We start from the raw sequence: 27,848 nt of genomic DNA, 5'->3' as shown, positions 1-27,848 counted from the left end.
TCATCATCATCATCATCATTTATTTATTTATATAGCACTTTAAAAACACACCTGGTAGACCAAAGTGCTGTACAATACTAATATGCACATAGTAATAGACATAGCAATAAAGTTAAAAAACAATAAAAAAAATAAAAATAAAAATAAAAAAATAAAATAAAAATGTCAGTTACCCACAGAGTTAAAAGCCAGGGAATAAAGCCCAGACCTCCCTCTCCCCAGCCATCTCCTCTAGTGTGTCCTGGGTCTGCCCCGGGGCCTCCAACTGGTGGGACATGCCCGGAACACCTCACCCACGAGGCGCCAGGGGGCATCCTTGTCAGATGCCCGAACCACCTGGCTCCTTTCGATGTAGAGGAGCAGCATCTCTACTCTGAGCCCCTCCCGGACGGCTAAGCTTCTTATCCTATCTCTAAGGGAGATGCAAGCCACACTTCGGAGGAAGCCCATTTCTGCCGCTTGTATCCGCAGTCTCGTTCTTTCAGTCACTCTCCACAGCTCATGACCATAGGAGAGGGTAAGGACGTAGATCGACTGGTAAATTGAGAGCTTCGCTTTTACATTCAACTCTCTCTTCACCACAACAGGTTGACCAGAAATAAAATTGAAAAAACATTCAATTACAGAAAAGCAAAACACTAATGCAAACACACATTGCGTCGTTAAGCCACTAGGTGACGCCAGAGTTCATACTTTGGGCTACAGTGGCTTATCGCCAACTTAATGATTTTCTTGAAGAATTGCTTAAAATCCAATCTGTGAGTGCAAATCCTTTATTGTTGAGTTACATTGTCTTAGGAGGAACATTTACTGAAGACAAGTAAATCTGTAGAGATCAAAGAGGTGACTTTCTTGTTTCTGGACATGTCTCTCAGCAGACTGCTCCAAAATCATGTGTGACTTTATATTGTTGTGATAGTCAATGGAATGGATCGTAAGGATGTTTTCGCCAGAGCCAAAAAAGCAGTTTGTGGGTTTTTTAGTTCTGAAAGTTATTGGATCTTTGGTTTGAGTCTTTGATTTGTGTCATATTGTCTTTGTCGTGTCCTTCTTTCTCAATCTGGTTTAGTTTTTCATTAGTGAAGTTAGGTTTTGTCTTTATGCGTCTACATCATGTTCAGGAACACAAAAACAAACCACAAGAGCTCTTAGAGCCTGGCCGCATCTATAAACATTGATTGCTATGGGAGCTGTGTCTTGTGGGATAAAGCATGCCGCCAGCTGTCGCCGTAGTGATGGTGTGAGAGCGAGGCCCTGGGAGAGCATGTGGTGCACCCTGAGGGAGAGAAGAAAAGGGAAGTGGCAGACGTGCATCTTTTCACTATTGTCATGACACTGTGTTTTCACACAGAAAAAATGGAAAACAAGAAAACTTAGGGTAATAATTACTAAATGAATAGTTAAAGCATTTTCCTTTATTCTCAACTTCTTTCTTCATAGTTCCTGCACATAAACACATAAAGGTTATATAACTAGTGACATTTCTTTGTTCTACTTTTTCAGCTGTCACAGAAACGATGAAATGGAAACATTCAGTCTTGTGATGGAAGTAAATGTAAGAGTACTTCCCTACTTTGATAACCAAATGAATGATTTTAATCTTCGACAAGCATGTCACTTCACTTCCCACATGGCACAGTGTGTTTTCTATTTTCCGATCCCGGAGCAGAAAACCTAAAGAACTAATATTCTAAAGAGTTATTAGTTGAAACAATAGTTCTCTTACTGCTTAAATTGTGATATTACATTCGGCAAGTGTTTTATTGACAAAAAGGTAATAAAACAGAAATAGTTGAACATTTAGCTCCTGGCAGACTTTTTAGCTGGTTTCCATAAGCTGAATTTCATCAAACGCATCAGTGAGGTGTGCTGTCTAGGTCACAGAGCAACCTTTAAAATGTTTAAAATTGCAGGATGGGGCTTTAGCGCAGGGAAACAAACCTGCTAAGAAATTCTGTGACACATTGCTGATGTGAAGCAACCTATAATGTCTTTTATGGAACTTAATGTTACACTTAACGCCAAACAAACCTGTCAGGAACCCAAATGCAGGACACAAAACAGATAGGAGTTGACTCAAAAGCTGTTGAAGCAGTCCAAGAAATTCAAAGTCCAAAAAGTAAAAGGCGAACTGACTCGTGAGCAAACAAAGAACATAAAGTGCAGGTTTACAAAAACTGAGGCAAGGTAGACGACAGCACATACAAGATGAGATCATAAGAGGGCAGTGCAGTGAACTATCTGGCCTGTAAGAAAATGAATAGGTGGACATACTAAGAGCTATTTCGAAGAATCGAGAACAGGTTTGTATTGAGAAACTGGAGAAACTATAAACAAGAAATATGAAAAGACAAGTGAGCACAAAAATAAGAGAGGAAGCGATTGACTAAAAGCAGAGACAAATGCATGTAAACTTGACATAGATAAGATACAAGGTGGAAGGGTATGAAAACAAGACAAGAGGTTACAAAAAATCAACACTAACAAAAAACCATGAAATAAGTTGCTATTTTAGTCTTTTACTACAATGATTCACAGGATGCACGACAAATATAAAAGGTTTATTAACTCCCAAAGTCATAAACGTTAAAATCTAGATAAGGGAACTATCTTGATGGCTTTGGAGAGGAAAGGAATGGTAATATATAACATCCGCACAATCACTCATTGCTGTCAACATCTAGGATCAAAGTCTCTCTCATTCGAGCAGCAAAACATTCAATAGACAGCAAAAGCTCAACTAGAACATTTGATAAGGGTGGGGACTTGGGTCAAGATCTTGCCTTCATCTCTGGGACACAATTATAGATGCAGATTATACTTTATCTGCTTCATGCAACTTTACATTCCATCTAATAAGAGGTTAAAGAAATCAGCGATAACCTGAGCCTGTGTTTCCTAGAGTGTGTTTGAGTTGGACCTTGTGATTATTGTTCTGTTTGTAAGAAATTAACTACTTGTCAGTTTCATGTGTCTCTGCTGTAAAGGGAACCTGACATTCAATTATGTAAGCAGTGATATTAGGTGACGGAAAAAACAATGGCACATCCTCTTTGTATTTGTTGTCACAATATTGAATGACTCCATCTTCTCTCTCTTCTGTTTTTTTTTTTTGCCCTGTCATACTTCTCTATTTCTTATTTCTCATTTTTTTATACATTAAACCTTTAGAGTATATAAAATAGGTTTAGGTATTATCTTAAAAAAGAAACAAACCTACATGTGAAAAACAACAACTTTCAATCCACTTGTTTTTAAAGCTTTCTTTACGTGTGGAAATCGATGGATAAATAGATAAATAGATTGAATAGAAAAAAGTGCAAAGGCCTGGATTTAGCATCATAGGCTATGTGGGATTTTTTAATGCCTGAAGTCACCATTTGTGTATGCAAGGATGGTCATAAGGCATCAGCCAGCACAGCGCCCTATGATATCTCTGAGTGAAAAAAAGACTGAATGAGAAGTGGAAGCTGTGGACTGCTTTCCACAGACACTAACACCTGCCAATTTGTGCTAGTTAACATAGAAATAAAATTATAGTCCACAGATTGCATTTAAAACGGTCTAAAAAGTGACAACCTGTCAGATTCAATTTAGCGATTAGATCTAACAAAATTGAAGCGCAGCAGACCTCTGTTCCTACAAAGTTGTGTCAGAGGTAGGAGTGGTTTGAGAACACTTCTGCATTGTTGAATTTTGAGCGCCAACATGGGGTTCTGTGCTATGTAGATAGATGAAGCGGGCAAACATCCAGACCACAAATATTGCCGAACTTTAAGCCCTAATATAGAGCAAATGAAAGAGATTTCACATGATTAGCATGCACTAATTCTGATGAGATGCTTCTACTTGCCTAATAAATGACATTCTTACATTGATTGTTATCAGATAATTAGTGAAACATCTTTGGGGGAAAAAAAACGACAATTCTCTGACACAAGGGATTGTAGTCTGTGTAAAGCAGTTAATAAGAATAAGCATTCATTCATAAGAGCTGAAAATATAAGGTAAACTGGTTTTAATCACAGTCAGATGTTTTCTTTTTTAAGCCTGGATTTTGATACTGAAATTGGAATGTTGATTTATTATCTTGTTTTATCAAAAAAAAAAAAAAAGATTACCACTTATTAGCAAAATTGTTGCAGATATTTTTTCTCCTCTTTTCTCCTTCTTCTTTTTTCTTCTGAAAAATCCAGTCATTGACCCAGCTCATATCCTTTAAGATTAATGGACCAGTATAAAGAACATGTGTGTGGCTTGTGAGTAAAAACTTGATAACTGTTAACTGTTAAAGTACGTTTGTTCCTTTTATTTCAGATGTAGAATGTGTAAAAACTATGGAACATGACTTAGTGATTCAAAGATGTGATGCTCAAAAATGACCCTCCAGCATTTACTGACGCTGAACAAAAGAAAAACAATATGTGAAATTAAAATGCGAAGAAACGCTGAAATTGCACTGATTGCACTGACACTTTATTTTGTGTATTCTTTCATGCTACACAGAGTGAACAGCCACTGCTAATCACAGTGTTCTACTTTAAATAAATAAAAGTTAAAACCAGGCTTAGCGCCAATATCCTACTGTGTAAAGATCACAGGCCAGGTGCCTGTGTTTTATTCTGTCTTTCTGTTCCTCTCTGCACCCTGCCACACCCAAGTGTTACAAAGGTCTCCCAATAAACCAAAAGAGAGATCCAACACAGCTGCTGGCTAAACAAAAAGTAACCGAATGGAAGCCAAACCTGATCTTCAGCCATCATTTGCTTTGGTGACACATGCTTTGTGATATCTATCTATCTATCTATCTATCTATCTATCTATCTATCTATCTATCTATCTATCTATCTGTCTGTCTGTCTGTCTGTCTGTCTGTCTGTCTGTCTGTCTGTCTATCTATCTATCTGTCTGTCTGTCTGTCTGTCTATCTATCTATCTATCTATCTATCTATCTATAGATATATCTATATATATATCCACGAGCACCTGGCAGCACAAATGAACCAGAGACACCCGGAATGGCTAACCGAAGGCCGGACAGTTGTGATCCTCAAGGACCCGCAGAAGGGACCGGTCCCCTCCAACTACCGACCAATAACCTGCCTCAGCACCACGTGGAAGCTCCTGTCAGGCAGCATAGCGGCTAAGATAAACAGGCACATGGGTCAATACATGAGAGTTTTTAAAAAAAATTTTCTCGTTTGGCTCTCGGTGAAGGCGGTCACACTTTTCTCCTCTCCTCCTTCCCCTTATCTTCCCTGCTTAGCCTCTTGTGTCCTTGTCTTGTCTCGTGTGTATTACTTTCCCTGGAACACTCTCTCACAGTCTGTTCTCTAAAACCTAAACAGAATTATGGATTTGATCAACTGGTCTCTGAATGCTATTGACACCCTCTTCTCAATGAGACGTCTGGGCTCGGGTGAGCCTGAGTGTCCTGGAGGTACTTTCCCTGCCGGATACACGATGGACGGGTGGCAGAAATGGAGGATCGTGTGCCTGGCGGGACTGTCGATCGAGGACGCTGAAGATATTGTCGGAACTATTCGGAACCATGATAACAGGGTTCTTGCTGATTGGAGCTGGCTTGGCCCTGGCTTATCGGAGAATTACAGTTTTTCTCAGTCGCTTTGGTGCGTTTCTCAGAACACCATTAACATTTGCACAGCAGTTAGTGCATTTCCCAAAACAATTAGTGCAAACTGCAAAACCTAGTGGATAGCCTGCAAAAGCACGTCACATGCACAGAATTGATTATCCATACCTCAAAAGCAAGTATCCATGTCAATGAAACTGTCAGTGCCATCAAAATGAAAAGTCTTGACACCATCTTTATGAACAAGATAGTCAAATGGCATTGTCATGTTTCCACTATGACAGTTTATAATTTCAGTGTTTCCCATTGCAAAAACAATTGGTGACACCTGAAAATGCTGACGACAGCACTATGGCCTACCTGTACAGCCATCTGAAATGTGCAGTAAAGTCACTGTAGATGTTATGGGAGTCTTGGGAGTAACTGAGACACTGAATACGTACGTTTCACATTTCCATTGCGTAGAAGTGTTTGTAATCCTACAGAATTGTGCAAAAGAAAAATATGCTACAGTCACTTGTGCACTGTAGAATACATGTAAACATAAAATCACCCATTTGGTAGAGCTGTGCACTAATGTGAACAATAAACAGCACATGTAACAGTACAGTAAATCATTCTGGCACATCCAGACGTTCCTGTCTGTCTGGCCACATATTTTCATCTACATCACAACAGATGTTATCCCTCGCAATGCAGCGAGGAAAGTATCTCCTGGAGTGGCGAATCCTCTGCAGGACCCTGCTGTGATGTCGTCACATGCTGCATCCATGGCTGCTAGCAGGGCCATTTGCTCATGTGGATTTCATTTTTCTTGAGTACTCTGTCAATTGTTGAAATTGGAACAGATTCAATATTGCCAAATACCGTGTAATTCTCTATGACAGCGCTTTGTATGTCTCTCAGCTTTATTGCATTGTTTGCAATGACCATTGCACAAATGGCTTCTTCTTGCTGTGGGGTAAAAAGGGGCCCTCTTCCGCCTCCGCGAGGTTGTCTTACAATCCTATGTGGTGCAGAGTGAACTTTTTGTGAAATTGCAAATACAGTACAGTAACATGTGATGTGTCTGAGATGGCACAGTACAGTACAGTGTATTACTGTTTGCATACCTGTTTTCCCTACGGAATGTTTGAATGATTGAACTGACAGTAGTTCTTCCAATATTGGGTTGCACCCTTCGACCAGCCTCCTCCATGGTGAGGCCGTGATTGACAACATGGTCCACAATTGTAGCCCTTATTTCATTAGGAATCCGCCTATATCTGCCTCTTCTCCCTCTTCCCCTTCCCCTTCCTCCCCGCATCCTCACCCCTCTTCCACGGTGCTGACCTTCCATTTTGTGTCACAGAAGTGTAGAAATGGTACACACTAGCTCCTGCGCAGTTTATATATGCTTGCCAATTGGGGATTCACAGGATTCATCCATAATTGACAGTGAACAAGTTGTTTGTCATTGGTTACAACTAAACTTTCACACGCCTCCTCATGAGTGACAGCTGTAATTCACCCGAGATCAATTGTTCAATTTCGGAGACATTTCCAGGAACAATGATACAGAAAGGTATAGGATTTGCTTGACAGATGGCCAATATTTGGCATGTGATAACTAGTTCAACAATTTTGTGTGTGATGACTCAAGCAATGGATGTATGACTATTAGTTTTATTGGGAACGACTATTCAGCATCCATAGGTATGATTACTTTTGACTGACATGACATAAGCAAATGGAAATGTCAGAAAGCAGCAGGGAAATGTATGGAAGCAACTGATTCATGTCCAAAATCATTTGCAGTTTGTTCAGAGAGAGGAGAAATTGCTACTATGATGTGCACAAATGACTGAGTGTTGTGGAGGTTGAACTAATAGTTATGAGAATTTCAATTCTGATCTGAGAAACGCACCAAAGCGACTGAGAAAAACTGTAAGAAAGTGGAACCAGCTGTTCAAACCCCCCCAAGGCTGCCCGCTGGGATTGAAATGATGGGACGAGGCGCGACTTCTCAGAATGGGCTCACTGAGTGCAGCATGGTTAGATCTTGGAGAAGCTTACGGCTGCCGTGAATACTCAGAATAAGACCTCTGAGCGTACATTGGACTACATCAAGGAGAAGTCCACTCAGAATAACATCTCTGAGAGAAAGTTGGATTACATCGTGGAGCAGCTCACTGCAGTCGGGAGTTCTCAGAATCGGCTCTCTGAGCACAAGAATGACAACACTCGCGGCTCTCCAACGGGAGATTGAGAGACCAGTGTTGGTGTCGGCGTGTTAAAGAGCAGCTTTGAAATTCTCATGAGTTTTTCGCACAAAAGAAAAATCACCATTTTATTGCGGCTATCCCTTCGGCGCAAGCTGTGGGCTCAAGGCTGGAGCCGAACAACAACACCCTGATAACGACTGTGTTTTTGACCGTTCTTCCCACTCTATGCAAGGCCACCTGGGTTGGCTGGAAGACTGTTTACTTAGCCTGGTAGGGCGAAGGACACTGTCTCAGCTGAACTCTGGACACACACACACACACACACACACACTTACACTGATAAGCATTCACACATCCCCCTTCCCCTTCCAACGGCTTTGATGCTTGTTGCCTCCTGGGAACACGAGGCGGGTCTGGACCCGCGCTGGAGAGACGGCGCAGTGGCAGGATGGCTGCTGTGTTGCCTGGGATTACTCCTCATCCCCTACCCAACCCTGTTGCTGGTCACGTGCTCTATAATGTTGTACTTTGGACATTTATGTGCTTTCTGTGCAGAGGAGTTTTTTTTGTTTCCTGTTCTCATGCTGTCCTCCTATAGCCCAGCATGAGTAGAAGTCTCTTTTTTTCCTCTTGTACATTCCCATTGTAGTGTACATTTCAGTGGTTTTTCTGTAATGCAGCCGTTCTCTGACTTGTATCCCCATGTGATGTCTGTGTTGTGTGTGTAAGGTCGGGGAGCGGGTTCATTCCACTGCAGGGCAACCTGTCACTGCATGTGGCAAATAAAATTTGAACTTGAACTTGAACTTGAGCGGGGCACAGAAAGGGATGGGCAAGAATACCAGAGGCGCAAACCATCTACTGGCAGACCAAGCAGTCAGCCGAGACTGCAGGACCAGACTGACCAACCTGTGCACGGCCTGGATTGATTACAAGAAGGCCTATGACTCAATGCCCCACACCTGGTTCCTGGAATGCCTAGAACTATATAAGATCAACAGGACCCTGAGAGCCTTCATCAGGAACTCAATGGGGATGTGGTGGACAACAGTGGAGGCCAACCTCAAGCCCATAGCACAAGTCACCATCAAGTGCGGGATCTACCAAGGAGATGCTCTGTCCCCACTGCTGTTCTGCATAGGCCTGAACCCCCTCAGTGAGATAATTGACAAGACTGGCTACGGATACCGACTACGGAATGGAGCAGTTGTCAGCCACCTCCTGTACATGGATGACATCAAGCTGTATGCCAAGAGTGATACATCGATTCACTGATCTACACCACCAGGATATACAGCAATGACATCGGAATGTCGTTCGGGCTGGAGAAGTGTAGTCGGATGGTAACAAAGAGAGGGAAAGTAGTCAGAACGGAGGGGATCAAACTACCAGAAGGCAACATTGCAGACATAGAGGACAGTTACAAGTACCTGGGGATCCCACAGGCGAATGGGAACCATGAAGAGGCCGCTAGGAAAGCTGCAACCAGAATGACCGAGCTAAGACAGACGGACAAAATGGTGGTGGCTTACCAACCGAACATAGTGGTGATAGACAAACATGAGAAGACGGCCGCAGTGATTGATGTAGCGGTTCCGAATGACAGCAACATTAGTAAGAAGGAACACGAGCAGCTCGAGAAATACCAAGGGCTCAGAGAAGAGCTCGAGAGGATGTGGAGGGTGAAGGTGGCGGTGGTCCCAGTGGTAATCGGAGCACTAGGTGCAGTGACTCCCAAGCTAGGCGAGTGGCTCCAGCAGATCCCAGGAACAACAGCAGAGATCTCTGTCCAGAAGAGCGCAGTCCTGAGAACAGCTAAGATACTGCGCAGGACCCTCAAGCTCCCAGGCCTCTGGTAGAGGACTCGAGCTTGAAGGATTGACCGCCCGCAGGGGTGAGTGGGGAATTTTTTAATATATATATATATATATATATATATATATATATATATATATATATATATATACACACCTATGTATATATATATATTTTTTTTTTTAAATAAAGGAGTCAAGGTTGTTGCTTTAGCTAAGAAGAATTTTATTAAAACTATTATTATTAGCAGTAGTATTACTATTATTTTGTTAATTTTCAACACATTTGAATTTACAATGGCAATATAGAACAGCAAATTAAGCATAGACACATATTTGAACAATTTCACTCACTTAAGAAATGAAGAAATTATAAACTTACACACACACACACACACACACACACACACACACACGAACTGCACAAACCAACCAAGCAAATACACAAAGAAAACCAACCAGTATCTGTGAAATACAAACACATATGTACTTTGCAAACTGCTGTGGTGTTACAAACATAAATATACTTTAAAGAGGATCTTGGTTACATACTTTTTAAAAGGGTCTAAACATGGGATCCTTGGAGCATCACGGACACATAAATATACACTAAAGAGGTCCTTGGTTATATGCTTAACAAAAAAATGGACCAGACATGGGTTATAATCTATTCAAAAACTTTAAAAAATCATTGAGAAAAAATTGTGACTAACGCTCATTGTCAACGTCCAGAAAATAAAAAAATAAAAGAAAGGAGCATAGTGTAGAACATATTTGAATATTTGAACATTTTGAAATAAATTTTAAACACATGAATATACAGACATTTGAAATAAAGTTATCCTTACATGAAAAACTCTTTTCTATTTGCACACACAGTGAAACTGTGAAAAGGAAGACAAAGTTTCACCTGGGGCAGTATTGGATCTATCTGTAGTTTCAGTCTCAGCAGAAACTCTCTTAAGCAAATATTACAGGTCATGCAAAACACACGCACACACGAACACACTGAACAATCACACCAACCAAATGCATGTAAAATGAGAGCTGACTCTTCCTGGTCATTGTCAGTGAAATGACAGATCACATTTTAACAGCAGGTTTCAGTGAAACACAACACCACGCAACCAGCCAAGAGCTAATAAGAGGACGACACACAGGTGTTTTCAAATTCACATAATGCCAAGAATTTAGTAGAAATATTTTCCCAGTTAAAAATCTTAAAAGAATAAAGTTATTTGTTTAAGCTCCCATGTTCAAGCACTGAAAAATCTAAGTCTATTTTTTTAAGCAAAACAAAAGGATGTGAATAAACATATCAGCTAAAAGCAAAGCAGAAGATTAATATTTCTATAGCATCTTCATCTCGGAGTCTTTCAGTCGGATTCACGCTGTGGTTTCCGGTAAAAAAAAGTAACATGCATACAGACAAAAACTCACACACAAAAATAATTTTCCTTTCATCCTTCACCATTAATTCAGACGTAGTCTTTCTTGTCATATCCTCCACCTGCACTAATGCTGCGTGGGGCCGAGTACCCCATCCTGGGTGGCAGATATTTCTTTTCTTTTGGTGGGCAGCTAGTGCACAACATTGCCCCTCCGATCAGAAACAGTCCGGCTGCAGCCCAGCCTATGTAGAGTGACGCCCCTAGCTCCATCTTCTGAGACGTGAGCAGAGTAGGGTTGTAGAAATTCATGATGATAACATTGGCAGTCCAAGAAACAGGGATGAGAACCAAGAGGCCACTGAGGATGAAGAAGACACCAGCGATGATCATCACTTTGGCTTTGCTTCCTTCCTCTTCAATGCAGTTGGTGCACTTGGCGCCGACTATGGAGATCATGACGCCCAGCACTCCGAGTATAATGGCAACAACCATCATTGCTCTGGATGCCTGCAGTTCCTGAGACAAGGCCAGCAGCGAGTCGTAGACCTTGCACTGCATCTGACCTGTGCTCTGGACAACACAGCTCATCCACAAACCCTCCTGGATGATCTGAGCAGTGACGATGTTAGCGCCGATGAAGGCAGTCACCCTCCACATTGGTAGGGCACATGATAATATGGCTATAAGAAAACCAATGACTCCAAAGGCAATGCCCACGATCTCCATACCCATCGACATGTTCGCTCTCGTGTGTGGTGACAGAACAAAATCCAAAAAGCGAGTCCACAGTGTCCAACAAACTGAGTCCCTCAGGTGAGTCTTTGGTGAAAAGGATTCTGCTTTACTGTCAGGTGCTTGTTGAAGTGTGAGCAGCTGTATGAGGGTGTGGCGTAGCTTTAGGATGCTGCTACAGAAACAAGATATCTTTATACCTCGAGAGAACAAGGAGGAGTCCTCTGGTGTTGATGTCAGCGAGAGGCTGTCTTCACATACACACAGAACAAATACACACATGTGAACATACAGTGGAGGAGGGGAGCTTGAGGCAGAGCAAGAGAGCAGTGATGTGATGGAGGCAAGGTGTGGCTGTGGTTTGTGGGGGATGGGCAAAGGTAGTTCTCTCTTAAATTCCAAGAACTATGTAAAACATGTCACCTGTTTTCTCCCAGGAACTGATTTCACCATCACGTGGGTGGACTCACACATCCCTTCATACACGTCCCTACCAAGCACTTATCTGCAAAATCTTATACACAAACACATCACACTTCATACATCAAGTTACTGTTGCAAAATGCTCAGTATTTTGTACAAACCACTGTCATTGTTGCACATTTCTATAGCACTATCTTGTGTCTGCATCGTTCTGTTCTGTCTGATGTTACACTGCCTTTGTTTTCTTTTTTTTTTGTTTTGTTGCAATTTTGGCACACTTGCACTTAATCTACTCCTGTGTTGATTGTCTTTTATATGTTATATGTAGCACCATGGTCGTGTAGGAACGTTGTCTCGTTTCACTGTGTATTGTACGGCTGCACATGGTTGGAATGACAATAAAGCCTCCTGACTTGACTTGATGTGTGTGATTAAACTGTGACTGTACAAAGTAATAATGAAGAAGACACCAAAACGAGGCACTTGACCTTCTAATTCACTGCATATGAATGAATGAAAAAAAAGAGCATAAAAAAGTTACTGGCTAACTGTAAATGCTACTTTGCATTAAGTGATTAACATTACGGGGCAAAAAAAAATAAAATCCTTTGACCTCAGGCTACTTCAAAAGCTTTGTTGTGAATCAGAAACTTAACCATGGTGAAAAATAACCCTCAGGTAATTATTTTGGTTTCATTCATTCAGACTTTTAACGACAGTCAGGATTTAGTGTCTGGAAAACAATCCCAGAGCTCTTCTGAGAACCGGAATAACTGCATCAAGAACAAATATGAAGAGAGAGAAAACATAACAGTGCTGTTGTCTGACACCCTAAGCATACAGAGAGAGCGTGACCTTCTCAGTATCGGTTAGACTCTGACCAATCATTTTCCTGAAACACACACATGTCCACCCAAGAAAAAGTGAGCTACAAAAGCTCCCTATCACTTTGTAATTCAGCAAACAATTTATAGAATGAGTTCTGAAAAAGTATTATTTAAAAACAAAAAACGATAATGAAATGAACCCCCCTATGATTGAACTTTTAGCTGACCCCAAACTTTTGAGTGGAACTATGTGCTGTAATGTGATCTATATGGGTTTTAATGCATGTTAGGGAAGTAGACTCATTATATTTTTTTAAGAATTTTAAAATTTTTGGTAATGATTTTCTAATAACCTGTAAAAAGAGAGATTTTATTACATATGTAAAACACAGTTCACATAATTTCTGCTGGTTATGGAAACTAAAACTTTTCTTTCAAATGCACAGCTCACGATAACAAGCTTAGTGACTTAACGTTTCTGCTGTACACACAACTGCATGTCAACAATGTGCTGTCATAAACCAAAATAGGGCTCAAACATATAAAAACAAGACTGGAAAAAATAAGGGAGCCTGTTTGCAGTTTCATCATGAACATCGGGATCAGATGTTTATGTATTACATCATCTTTTCATGAATGACAACTGCTGTTATAACAGCTAACACCTGTGTTACCAAAAACAAACGCATGAGCATAAGCAGAACAGCAGCTGTTTCCCCCCCAGTAATTTAAGATAAAGATCTCCACCAAACAAATAGGAGAATACATGCTGATGGTGTTTCTATTACTGCATTACACCTTAGATGAACATTTACTCTCCTCACAAGTTTGCAGATTCAGATTAACGTCTGTATTTTCTTTAATACTTATTAATGGGAATAGATTTCTTTATCTATGGCCTTTATGTCTCATTACCAAGGAGTTTCAGTAGTTCCAATAAAAGCCTTTCCTGGTTGTTGAAAGTTTACTCAGTGTACTGATGAGCGGAGTCAGTCATGTGCTGTAATGGCGCAGCACAGGGTGGCTGCTCACATGCTAAAGGTCAGGATAATTTGACTATTCAAACCAGGAAAAAGTTGGTATCTGTGAAGGCACTGAATCAGACAATAAACAGAAGGGACATTTTCCCAAATGACATCAGATTTCATGCGTGAGTTTCAGAAGAGACTCTGATGAATGTGTAATGAACTTGGTACATTTATTTATGTGACCTGTTGTGCTTTACTTAAAAAAATGTTGTTAAAATGTTGTCCAGTGGATTACGTATTACTCTTAGTTTCTTCTTCTTTCTACAGAATTTAGAAACCTGTTTACATGCACTCTTGTAGAACATTAAACAGTCAATCAATGTTAAACCAGTAGTTACTTGTAATTACTTTATTAGCCTAAAGTATTTTAATCAAGTCAGATTCCAAAATAAAATATTTGTATTTATGGAGTCAAATGCATTATAAAAGTTGTATCAAAAATCAGATAATATTAAGATTTTTTTGTCAAACACACAAAGGTGAATACGTAGAAATGAAGGACATTAAGTAAAGTACAATACATGAAAGTTTGTCAGATTTAAAAACGGTAGGAATACAGAAACATCAAATGATAAAATACGGAAGAATGAACAAATAAAATTACTTACGTATCATTCTAATAAATCATACATTTGCCACCCTTTTGACCTTCGTTTGAAGCCGAGGGTGAGCTCCACTTTGCTCAGCTGCATGCTGTTTCACATCTGTGACTCAGCATGTCTGTTTTGTACGAACGTCCAAAAAGTCATCACATGAAACTTATTCCAGTTACGGTGTCTGTCTGCTTTGAATCTATGATAGTTTGTATATACAAAGTCATCAGTACATTGATCATTAGAATAACGACCGTCCACAACAGACACTAATGCTATGAATGTTATATTATGAATAAATATATATAATATTTTTTTCTCTGCAAATGTTTCTTCACAGTGCTGTGACAAAGAATCACATCGTTTGCCATAACTGATCATGATCACAATTTCAATCTGCTCAGTTAGACTAAATATAGAGAATATGTAAACATTGTCCTAAAGAAACTGCAAATTCAGTGTCAAGACTATATAGACATTCTTGTCATCCTAAATATCGATAGATTTCCGTACACCATAACATTTGTATCTGTTTAACTACATTTTTATAAAAATAGCATGCAATCCCCTCCAATCCTCTTTAGTTTTTGTCCTTTTCCACTCACACATAGTCCCTTCTAGTATAGGAGCTTTGAGCTGCCGACATCGGAGCGGCTGAGTATGCTGCACGACTCTGGGGCTGTATGTTATACTTCAGTGGTTTGTCTTCCTTTGGAGGGCAACTGCAGCAGAGGATAGCTCCCCCAGTGACCAGCAGGGCTGAGGCAGCCCATCCCACATACAGTGATGCCCCGATCTCCATCTTCTGCCCAGCAGGGACGATTGGACTGTAGAACTCGACGACAATGGTGTTTGCTGACCAGGAAACAGGCACTAGTTGAGCCAGACCTGCTATGATGAACGCCACTCCAGAAGAGATCATCACCTTGGCTTTAACCCCATCCTCCTCGATGCAGTTGGTGCACTTGGCTCCCACCATGGCAATGAGGAGAGCAATCAACCCCACTAGGATGGCAACAACTGTGAGTGCCCTGGCAGCCTGGAGGTCCTGAGGTAAAGCCAGCATCGAGTCGTAGATTTTACATTGCATCTGGCCCGTGCTCTGGACCACACAGCTCATCCACAGACCCTCCCAGTACACCTGAGCAGTGACGATGTTGGCGCCAATAAAGGCCGAGACCCTCCACATTGGAAGGGCACAGCTGGTCACAGTGAGAGCCCACCCCAACACTGCCAGGGTGATGCCGGCCAGCTCAAGTCCAAAAGATGCCATGGTGCAACCACGCAGTCCTTTTTTATATTTTCTCTCCCTGTGTTTCAAGACAAGATAAAGTTTTTTCTCCCTTCTTATTTTCTCAAGTTCTTTTTCCTTGTGTTTGCTTCAGTGACTATCTCAAGCCTTTGTTATTTGGTCCTTTAATTTCCTCTTTTCTGCACCTCTCTCCAAAAGGTACGCCCTTTTCTGAAGCTGTAGCCACTGTAGTTCCTGCTGAATCCACTCAGTGTACTTCCTCCAGGGACTTTCTGCACCACGTATTTGTCCGTTCTTGAGCAGCCGTTGACCCTTATCTGTGTACCTTTTTATTATAAACTGGTGTGACCCACCTAGGGGATGACATCACTCGCCAAACTAAGCCAATCAGGTGAGTCCTGTGCATCGGCCTCATTTATCGCCTGGGTGTGTTGGCACTCGTTTGTGTGCTTTTTCAAATGAAGAGTGTTTTCATGGTTTAACCTTTTGCCCCTGGTAGCTCTAGGTGTGCCTGTTTTATTGCTGTTAATAGATAATGAGTGGCCAGGACAGGCCTTGTTATGCAGTTGATAAGTGACCACACAGGACCGCATGCTTTCTAAAAGATTTGTATGTAAGCGTTAGCATACATAAAGCGTGTGTGTACACAGAGTGGGAGAGACAGAGGAATAAAAAGAATCTGCACAGATTATTATATTTGACTTGATGTTATTTTTTTCCATTTCCAGTTTTCTGTGTCACATTTTTATAGCCGCAGCTGACACACATTATTACAGTTTTAACACCAGTGACGCGTACCACAGTAGTTCCCGCAGGGTTAGAAATTCATAACTAGTTTCGCAGTAAAACTGAGTTAATGTCAAACTAGAAGCAGAAAGAATGCACTATATAGCTGTGTTACTATGCCTTGTGTGAACCTAATAGGTTGCTGTAAATTCTACTACTGAATGCTAGTCAGTTTCTACCAACAAGTTAATACTAGTACTATACATAGAAAAAAATTGTCCGGCTGTAATTACATTCACAGTAATTAAAGTTACAGAAACATTTTTTTAAAGGACACGATTTATACAGTGCCAAATCACAACAGTTGTCTCAAGGCACTTTATTGTGTATGGGAGCCAATGAAGGGAAGCCAATATAGGAGAAATATGCTCTCTCTTCTAGTCCCTGTCAGTACTCTTGCTGCAGCATTTTGGATTAACTGAAGGCTTACAGTAGTTATTGTAAATTTAATTAATGGTTATTTACTGTAATCTAATTTGCATTTAGAAAAATTTTTTTTACTGTATTTTAAATTATTGCACTGTTAATGTGGTTATTTTGTAATGTTGCAGGATTAACATAGTTAATCAGAAAATTAGTCGTGAATGCCTAAAATGAATTTTAATTGTTGAAAGCACAAATTACAAGTGCGTATATACTTTAACCATTATGGTTAAAATTAAAAGGCAACAAAAATGCCAAACCAGAAGCGGTAAAAATGCAAAGTGTTAAATTCATGAGGTGCACTTGAATTGATGTTGTATTTGAAGAGAGGAAAAAAGCAGTGGTACAAAATAAGCTAAAAATCCACCTGGCCCATCTGACATGCAACTGGTATGTTTGATGCTGCAGTGTTTGGTCTGATTTTAATCGGGTGGTTGCTAGATAACATGACGTGTAATCCAAGTTTTGTGGCTATAGGTTTGAATATTGTGCGTAAGGTGTGGTTGGGGCTGGAGATATATCTGTGTGCCAGTTTTGCTTGCTGACCTGATTTTGTAAAAAGAGGTCATGAGCAAACATAGGCTTATATCTATAGCTTATCTATCTACAGTTATCTCATCATTAACTAAGCTAAAGTGAAAAATTGATGATGTATAAAAAAAGTTTGCTGTAGTTTTACAAATCATTCTGAGGGGAACATGAGTATCTGGACCACATTCATCATAATCCATCCAATAACTAGCAAATCAAAGTCACCATACAGCAGATAAAGTTCTAACATAAACCGTCTTTACTGTATTTCAGGTAGAGTTAATTTACTGAGTCCCAAGTAAACTTGTTATTCACTGGGCTTGGACACACAAGTCATCTTCAGATAGAAGTGATTTGTTAAAGCAGATAGACACTGCAGCGCAGAAAAATCTTTAACTTACATCAGCTCTGATCAGAGAGCTAATAATTAGCAGAATTATGAGGAACTCTTTTTCTTAATGTGTTACCTTCAACAAGTTTTTCTCAGTAACATCACACGTAACACAAGTAACAGTGGCTTGATGCAGAAAAATAATTTTAGTTATACAGTTCACATGTAAGCACAGTGTCTCTCTTTTTATTCGGGTTAGCATACTACACTGTGCTGTGCTTTTAAGCGGACTGAGGCAGACAGAATGAGGTAAATTACTTCTGAGTCGTGCTTAACGTGAAATAAGGATTTCTCTAATCTTTGATGACCCAGAAAAACTACATAATGAGGAAGAAGACTTCTTTACAACAAGACCTAATGGACTCTTAATAAAAGTCACTGACCCGTGTCTCGATACCTTTGTCAAACTCATTGCTGATATCCCCATTGCAACTATAATAATCTGCGGCGGAGTGGCGCAATCAAAGTCCGGGCTTAAATCAGATTGAGATGCTTTGACATGACCTTTAACGCCATTCATGCTTGAGAAGAGTGAGAAAAAATTCCTGCATGGCGATGCAAAAAATTCCCTTTCAGTCAGCACAGATGCTCAATTGTAGTTTTTACTCCCAAGGGTGGCACAGCTAATTATTTATTTTAGAAGGAAAATTCTGTTTTCACACAGGGCAACGAAGGTTTAGATAGCTTTCACCCCTTAATAAATGACATCACCATTTAAAAACTGTGTTTTGTATGTACACAGGCTATCTTTGCCTAACATTAAACTGTGTTTGACAAACATTTAAGTGTGACAAAAATGTACTTGTTTCAAAACATGAAAATAAGGACTTATACAAAAGTACAGAGTAGCAAAGTATTGTGAAGAGACCTACTGTGTTCTTAGTATCAGTCACTGAGTCTGTATTTCCATGAAAGTGTCTCAATACTTTTGTCTACCTGATCACACTTTGTCTTGCATACGTGTACACTTTATCAAACTGTAATATTTGTCAAACACTCCCGGTCAAAAAAAGGTGACCCAGAAACCACGATAAGATAAAGCATAATAAAAGGCAATTATTAAGATAATGTTGTATTTGGGAAGGAAACAATACAGTGAACCAACAACTCAAATCTGATTGTCAATTGTATGTCTTTATTTGCGTGTTTAAACAAGAAATATATGATAGTGCAGTTATTATTCTTGCTTCCTTCCTTTCTTTGCTTTTGCTCCAAATCTATCCTTTGTGTACACAAGCCACTAGGCAAATTTTTGGCATCACTGTAGCTGCTAATAATGCATGATAGTAGTCGGACCTGACATTAAGCAAACTTGCCTGAACAATCCACCAAACTAGAGACCATCTGCAGCTTCTGGAGCATCAGCTGGCTTTAAAATTAATTTGTGCAAGTTAATGAATGCTCATTACTCATTTTTGCTGCTTTCTCACTGATACCATTATAATCAATATACTCAAACATTTGTGGTGGCTACTGCTATAGTCTCTACAACTTGCACTTGCCGTGGCAATTTTGGACAGATCCCAGCTGAAGGATAAAAGAGAAATTGATATATTTCAATAATATATTTCATGTTATCATTTTTATACTTAGCTTCATTATCTGGTAATGTTTTAGCATTAGCTAAAATACACAACCATCAACAGTGAAGAGCCAAAAGAAGCAAATGATTAGGAACACTTGACAATGATTGCTGGCATTAGATAAAGGAAGGAGTGAAAAAAAAAGGTTCATCATTGATCATAGGACCAGTATCTCATTTGCTTTATGGTGAGACCTTGTTTTATTTTGAGTATCATATCTGACCTTGAACTGTAAGATAATATCAGCTTTATTATTAGTACAATATTATTAGTAACTTGCAAGAAACTGAGTAAAACACTCAGTTGTCAAGAAACTTAAAGAATTCCAGGCGCTTTTCTTTCCAAGTTTCTTAGACAGCACTGTAAGCAAATTCATCCAAGATTTTGGGGTGATCTGGTGACTTTGCCATAATTATGTTGTTTCATCAGTCAGTGAAAATGCTAGCTCAGTAAACCTTGATTGATCACTAGAGATGTGTTAGTTGGAAAGATACAAAATTTCTACCCCACTAAATGTGATCCATGATAGTCACTTAAGTGATAAGTCAGGTGGTATTGATTTCAGGCAACAGTAATGCAATGGTATAAAGCAAAACTGTGTAAGTAGGAATGTTCTTCCTCAGGGGTGGTTAGCCATTTAGGTATAAGCAGCTTATGTCATGGTCCTGCAGCCCTGGGCAGTATGTGACTTACTCTGAATATTCTTGCATCACAAGTTTTCTTTGGGTTTGGCAGACACAAAGTAAGTTGCATAAAAGGAGAGTTGATGTTGTCATGGTCCTGGGTCGGTGATCCAATGTTTTGTGTTTTATTAATTAATGCTTTCATTATTATTTATAATTTCTAGTCTCTTGGTTTCTGTGCATTCCCTGTGGTTCCGCGTTTAGTTACTCTTGTCTCCATGTCTCAGAGTCTAGTCTCGTCTCTCTTTTCATGCCCCCAGTCTCGGTGTAATGTCTGCCTCGACAGACATTACGGCATACTTCTAATTTAATCACACATTCAAACCATTTGGTGAATAATGATCAGTCAGTGACCATCTGGTAACCCCTTGTGGCTACTAAAATAATAATAATAATACTAGTAAAGTATATATTTTTTGGTGTAGAAGGAGGGGTACATACATTTTTTCTTTGACATTTAGCTTCATTTACTCTAATTCATTGAGAACTATCTTGCGAGTGCACTAAGCAGTATCGTAAAGCTGGTTACTGCACTTTAGAATTAGTTATAAAAATGAATTTGTTTTTTGAACATAGAAGCATCTAAATGTCTTCCTGGAGGTTGGTAAAGATATTAGTTAATATATGAAGCTTTAAATACACATGGAGTAGTTTTAGATAATAAATCCATGGTTCTGCCTTACGAAGGATTACACGACCTACCGAGGCCTCAAATACCTTGTTCCTTGTAAGTATAATTAATGAAAGTTTCTCATCCAGAGTCAGTTGTATCTGTGATTCAGTTATGAGGATGGCCTTTTTCTTAAAAAAAAAAAAACTAAGCAAAAGAAAAACCACATGTAAAACCAAACAGCAGATTTATCACCTTAAAATTATGAATCTAATTTTGGTGTGACAGTAATGTTTTTACATCCTTCTCTGCTAACTTGTTTCTGTTGAATGAATTGTAAATACTAGTAATACCCCAGCTTGTGCCTTTGTGGGAAATAGAACGATCGTATCAATACTGTACTTGCGTTGTGTTACTAATTAAACTCAGTACACTACAACTTCAAGTGCTATGTACTCAACAGGATAAGAGATGCAAAACAAAAACTAGAAGCATGAATGCTGACTCAAGTGTTTTGATCGGCCAGTTATGCAACCCAGTTCCTGGAACTGCCTGTTGAGAATTATTCACCAAGAAGCAACAGGAAGTCTATGACTACTGGAAAGTTTAGATATTATTTTGCCATAAAATGGTCTCAGAGAGCTGGATCTCAATTGAAAATAATTTGAATATGTTATTGAGAATGGTCTATGATTATCAATAGTGATATTTTTTTAAATATAATTTTCACTGAAGCAGATTTACATTTTGTGGATAATTTCAATGGATTGTTTTGTCAGTTGATGAATTAGTTTCAGTTTACAGAGGGATTACCCATTTTGTGTTTTCTACCTCTGTGTGTGTGTTTGAGAACCTTCATCATATCTAAAGGGGGTGTAAACAGGGATTTCAAGCGTAAATAGCAACCGTATCATTTGGTTAACTACCAGAGGAAATCCAGATAGTATATCTGTATGAGTATCAACCCACTGCCAACACAAGGAGCATAGTAACCCGAATACAGAAAACATGAGAGGCACTTTTTCCTCTTTCACCTACAGTAACACTTAAACTGTTAGTCAGTTTTCAAATAATAGATAAAACTTTATATTTAACATATTTAACTGAGTATTTATCTCTTTCCAGATTACAGATTGAACTGTCTGCAGCGCTACTTCATATAAAACATTAAAAAGCTTCTTTCATATTAAGATATTAATCACAAGCTCTCACTGAGATACAGTACTCTGCAAAAGTCTAATGCCATTTCTTCATCCACTCTTTTTGCTTCCAGATTTCTTTGAATGCTTTAAAATGGTTTTGATCAAAAGTTCTCTGGACTTTCCCAAGGTCTTTCTCAAGTTTTTCTTTGGACAGTGTTTGCTTTTTCACTCATTTTCAACGACAAAAACATTTCAGTAATGTTTTTTTGTTTTTTTTTTGTAAAGCCACTTTATATCTACAAAGGAATCATTGAAGGATAAAAACAGGCCCCTAACTCAAATAAGAACCAAATTTACATCTAAAAGATTGGAAATTTGGCTTATGTTAGCATGAGGAAATGAGAAAATTGGACAAGTGGTTAACAAAAAAAAGAAGTTACAGTATCTGAAAGTCATTTCTTCAATCATGAAAGCAGAAAAATGTCAGATTGTGATCCATCACGCAGTACTACTTGGAAAGCGTCTGATTGATAGCAGCTTCATTTTTAAGCACAACAGCGATTCCAAACACACTATTAGCCATTTTGGCCTCTCCAGAGCTTGAATGGGAAGAAAAGTTTGCCAACATTGAGAGCTTTGAATGTCCTTCATGAAACCTGGGAAATTATTCTTGAAGACTAAAGAAATTAAAAGGAACTTTTCCCAAGAGAGTTCAGGCTGTGCTGAAGAATGAAGGTGGACATACTAAATATTGACTTTTAAGCTAGTTAGAACTGTACAAACACGGTTTTTGCTTCATTTACATTATTTTAACTGTTTGTATGTTTAGGCGATTTAAAAAAAATTCTTTTTTCAAATATACTGATTTTTCAAGTTTCCAGCAAACTGTCAATCCCATTTCATTTCAAGCAGTTCAGTGCACAGAGAGATGGTGATTTCCACAGGCAGCCTTTGTTGTCTGTTCTTCTGTTCTAGAAGCAGAACGTTGGCTACAAAGCCATAAATGCTCTAAAGGAGGGTGGAGCCTTGCATTTAATGGGTGCTTAGAGAGTTATGGTCACATAAGAAATGGAAATAAAGGATGTTTGAGCACAGGTGATAGCACACTTTCACAATCTTCCAGACATATATCTCTTAGTACATGTACTGCATCGAAAAAAAGGTTAAAGTTGATATTATTTTCTGTAAATGCAAAGTTTCAAATTAATAGGCTGCTTCTACTAACTGCAACCTCAGATTCTGGTTACACAGAAAAAGAGTTCACATCACCAACTGCGTGTGCATATGCCATACATGCACAAGCACAAAAATAGACACTGCTGTCACCTATTGGGCACAACGAGGAATAACAGATAAAAGGGGAAACATAGCAGACAAAACAGAGTTTATCATTCTCCTTTGATTTCAGTGCTTTGATTCAGAGGCGGAGCCAGACATTTGAAACACCCGGGGCTTAGCCCAAAAGGATAGTATGCATGTGGGATTTTTTTTTCCCTTGGGGGGGGGGGGGGTAGAAATGACTGAAAGATTAATTGGCTCTGTTTTGAGTTTTGTTCAAAAAAGAATGACTTCATATAGGGAAAAATATATATCACATGTGCAGAACACCTTAAACTAGTTTTTTAATTAAGCAGCAAGGCAGAACAAAATCAGGGCTGTATCAAGACACGAGGACTAAACCCCAATTCAACCAGACCAAGAACTGATCCAGAATTAAAACAGGACTACAACAGTTCAAAATCAGGACTACTTGGGACTTAACCAAGACAGAATCAGAATCAGAACTAGATGATAGTAGCACTAAAAATCATCATAGACCTGCACTACATTTATTTTTTAATTTTACCAAAGTACAATATTTAGATTGAGAAAGGTTTATATAATTATTTAGCCTTGTTGTGCAAACAAGCCTTCATAACTTAATAAATATAGAATTTGAAAAATAACAAACCTAAAAAGAAACACTAGGTATGAGATACATGAGGACCTATGATACGGTGATACTTTTGGTAAACAACCATTTGACTAACATGTGTGTCTCACCTGCTCTTGTTCATCTCTGTTCTGTCCTCATTCTCCATCTCCCTCTCTGTTCCTCTCTCCCTCTTTGTGCTGACAATCATCAAATATACAGATATTTACAAACTCTTCAGATAAAAACACAAACACTTTTTAATTGTAACATCAAATCAGACTAAATGTTTATTTTTTTAGATTGATAAATATAAAAAACATATTTGTTAACTTTAAGAGTAAAGAGAGAAATCGTCTGTATTTCTTAATTGCAAATGGCACCAAATTGTATTCAAACTGAGCCACACTTATGGAGCTCCACAGTTCTTTTCCTGGTGTTTTGGTTGACATCTCTTGATTTTCCCATTTCAAAGAAACAGGCTCTGTGTTTTGCCTTATATGCATCCACAGCTGTGCCACCTGTTTACTCACATGGACTCTACTAACCTATCAGAAGCTTCTTCAGCTCAGAATGGAATCGTCTGGAGTTTTCTTATTAATTAACAATAAACTTAGTGTACATGTGCTCCTAAATTTGATGAAAGTGATAAAAAACAGAAAGCTCTGTCTCTCTTTATTGTGACATTTAACTAATTCAAAAGATATTTCAATATTTATCTAAAACAAAAGTTTACTCTAAATTGATGTTGTGCAGTAAAAATGTTTTATGTTTTCTCCCTAAAGTGTAAATATCTGGTTACAAATGTGAATATCCTGCTGTGTACTGAAATTCCTCTTGTTTTGCATACAAATATACTGAACAACCAGTGGCGGCTCCTGAAAAAAATCTCAGGGGGGGCAATTTTTATGCCAACATGCAATCCAGGATCTCGTTCTGGACTGTTTTCGAGGTGCCTTTAAATACAGTAGCATTTTCAAGGTGTTGCCTCAAGTCGTGATCAATTGATGCCATCAAGTCGACTAAACCTCTAAAAATCCCTGGATTGTCTGAGGAATCACTTTCATCATGTCCCCGCATTGCTAGCTCAAAAGCACCACAAAACTTAATACAATCGATGATTTTAGATAAAATATGACGGTTTTTATCTACCTCTTCGTTGTGCCTTCTTAAAGCAATCCGATGTCCATCATCTAGCTGCGCCGCTATGCTAGTTTTCCCTAGCACAGCTAGCTTTACACTGTTGTCCATATGAACTCGTGAGCTTTCACGTTTTCTGCAGGGGCGCAATTTTAAGCGCCCCCAAACCATTTAATTCAGCGACGCTGATAGGTCAAATATTTATTATTTTCCCCTGGCAACCATTTAATGATAGGCTATTTCGCTGCATATCAAGGGCGCTTTGACGAGCGCCCCAGAAGAAGAAAAACACCGTTTGTTGGTTGAACTTTAATGAGTCAGCTGGTGAAAATGTTAAAATACGCCTGGCTGTATATGGGCACACACATAGTAAAACTATCATTGATGAATTTTTTAAAAATATATATTTTTACTCCTCCACATTTGGGGGGGCGGAGCCCGAGCGCCCCCTATGGGCCAGCCGCCACTGTGAACAACATACAAAGCATAATATATAAAATAACATTTACCTGAGTTTTTCTTTGAAAGAACCCTCTAATGTCCATTCTTATATTTCAGTACATAACTGAAACCGATTTAGTCGGGGAGGGTAAGAACTGAAAATATGAAATAAACACACGTAAGCTAAGAATCTCTAAAAAAAAAATAGCATTTGTTCGGCTTTTCATTTCGCCATTTGTTGATTCACTTGAAGAGCAAGTAACGTAATATTGGTCAAGTGATCAGTTTGATATCAATCTTTCGTGATGCACTGTCATATTTACATTATTTGTACGGTACGAATGATTTGCTTTGGTACCTGGTCAAACTTAAGCTCTCCTTAGTATGGCTGGCTCCGTCTCTCCAACAGCGCACTGACGGGCAGCAGCTGCCCCGCCCCCTCGCTCAGTCGCTTAGTGCCTGAGCTTGGATCATACCAATATCAGGGGGGGATTCACGCACAGTCGTAAATTCCCACAGTGTGCACTATGTGCTTCGAATATTGTGTGTACTTTTTGTTTTATACAGTTGTCAGCCAGGCATCTAACTATGAAAAAATTGCACTCCAAAATACCCCGGGCTTCTGACAAAACAACCCGGGCTTAAGCCCAGTAAGCCACCCCCACGCTCCGCCCCTGCTTTGATTTGCTGCAATAGCTGCAAAATCCAGACATGCCAAATATGTTGTACATCACCTCCCTGACTACTCTTTGATGCCTTCATCCACTCACCCTAAATGAGCTTCATACACAACAAAAGCTCTTTTCTTGTAACCTTCAGCAAACAAAAAGCTCTTGTATGTTCACATTTACAATTGGCCTTCAGTCTGAGCTTCAGAACACTCACAGAGCTTCTCTCACCTCCAACCTCAGCCTGCAGTTTGTACGCCTTCTTAATATTTTTCCCACTTCATAAATCACATATTTATTTGAAAAATAAAGTTTGGACACTGTGTAAAATGTAAATAACAACAGACTGAAATGATTTGTAAATCTCATAAACCCCCAATAGAACATAAAAAACATATCAGTTGTTTAAGGAAATGCAATATTTTAGGAAATATATTTGCTGATTTTGAAGCAACATATCTCAGTTTGTAGCATTGCCTCTTCTTTTAACAGCAGTGTGTAAACATCTGGAAATAAGGTAAGCACCTGCTGAACTTTTTGGGAGAGCACAGTGTTCCCATCTCTGTCTGATGTAGGACTAACAGTTCATTCATTCTGGGTCTTCTTTTCATTTCGTAATGCTCCACATATTTTTAACTGGTAAAAAGTCTGGACTGCAGGCAGGTCAGTTCAAAACTCTTCTACTATGAAGCCATTTTGCTGTAATAGATGCAATATGCATTTTAGAATTGTCTTTGTTAAATATGCAAGGCCTTTTCTGAAAAAGATGCCACCTGAAAGCTACTATATCCAAAGGCACTGCCATACCTTCAGAGATGCTGGCTTTTACACTGAGAGCTGTTGACAAGCTGGATGACCCTTTTTTCCTTTTGACATGTTCCCCATGTTCTATAGAGAATAAAACAGGAGTTTGGGAGATTTGCAAATCACATTATCTGTTTTATTGACATTTTAGACAGTGTCCAAACATGTTCAGAAATAAGATTGTATATTATTTTTTCTTTCTCCAGGAACAGTTTGAGAAAACAGAAGTGACAGGACAACAGGTGTGTCTTGTGAAGTGTTTATGGAAGCATAGGTTGATTAGATATCACACATCACACACAAGAATGTTATAGGATAATATGAGTTCGTCAGTATTGAGCTACTGGGAGAGGCAACAATCTCACAATCTGTAAAGCAAACAGAGTGGAAGAGTGACATCTGGAGCTGGTTCATCTCCTGTTTTCCTTCATGCTGACTGTAAGTGACACCCTACACTACGTGCACTTCTTTGAAAAAACCCCACACACCAGTAATTCATGAATTTGGTGAAGAGTAAGTGCTTGAAAGATTTACACTACTTCGCTTACATGTTATTTCTGCTAATTTTTCATTCGAGGTCAAACACAAATGTAGAGCAAACAGTTAGGTGTACTTTGTTCTTTTCATTTCAATTTATGATTTAATTATTTTACTGTTCTTAATTTACTTAATTTACTTTATCTGAACCTTTGTATTTTACACTGGATGCAGTTATCTAATAAAATAGGTCAGGGATTCCCGAAGCGTGGGCTGGGGCCCCTGGTGGGCTGCGATGGTACTGCAGGTGGGCCATATAGTAGTAAGAGAAATTCTGTTTAAATTTACTCTCAAGTATGTACAAGTAGATATTTATATAAATATATTATTTTATATAAAA

At 39.1% G+C, this 27,848-nt stretch overlaps 2 protein-coding genes and 1 long non-coding RNA gene across 3 annotated transcripts; all 3 read right to left on the bottom strand.

Annotated features, from left to right (window-relative positions):
• Window positions 1–745: 745 nt before the first annotated feature.
• LOC146565888 (uncharacterized) lies at window positions 746–26,093 on the bottom strand. The gene is made up of 4 exons (XR_014894170.1): window positions 25,858–26,093; window positions 25,568–25,654; window positions 24,050–24,118; window positions 746–1,276 (listed from the first exon to the last, which is right to left on the bottom strand). It is a non-coding gene; the product is annotated as an uncharacterized LOC146565888 (long non-coding RNA).
• LOC146565890 (claudin-4-like) lies at window positions 9,837–12,140 on the bottom strand. The gene has a single exon (XM_085289295.1). The coding sequence runs from the start codon at window positions 12,014–12,016 to the stop codon at window positions 11,090–11,092; it is 927 nt and encodes a 308-aa protein (XP_085145421.1). The 5' UTR covers window positions 12,017–12,140; the 3' UTR covers window positions 9,837–11,089.
• Window positions 13,554–16,227, bottom strand: LOC146565889 (claudin-4-like). Its single transcript, XM_085289300.1, has one exon. The coding sequence runs from the start codon at window positions 15,876–15,878 to the stop codon at window positions 15,207–15,209; it is 672 nt and encodes a 223-aa protein (XP_085145426.1). The 5' UTR covers window positions 15,879–16,227; the 3' UTR covers window positions 13,554–15,206.
• Window positions 26,094–27,848: the final 1,755 nt, after the last annotated feature.

The sequence above is a fragment of the Mchenga conophoros genome, linkage group LG10 (assembly GCF_057382185.1).
Source record: "Mchenga conophoros isolate Kocher_MC1m ecotype Shallow Benthic linkage group LG10, M_conophoros_male_GT1.1, whole genome shotgun sequence".
In the NCBI taxonomy this organism is placed as follows: domain Eukaryota; kingdom Metazoa; phylum Chordata; class Actinopteri; order Cichliformes; family Cichlidae; genus Mchenga; species Mchenga conophoros.
The sequence above is the reverse complement of the archived record's forward strand: the minus strand, read 5'-3'. Positions and strand labels throughout refer to the sequence as shown.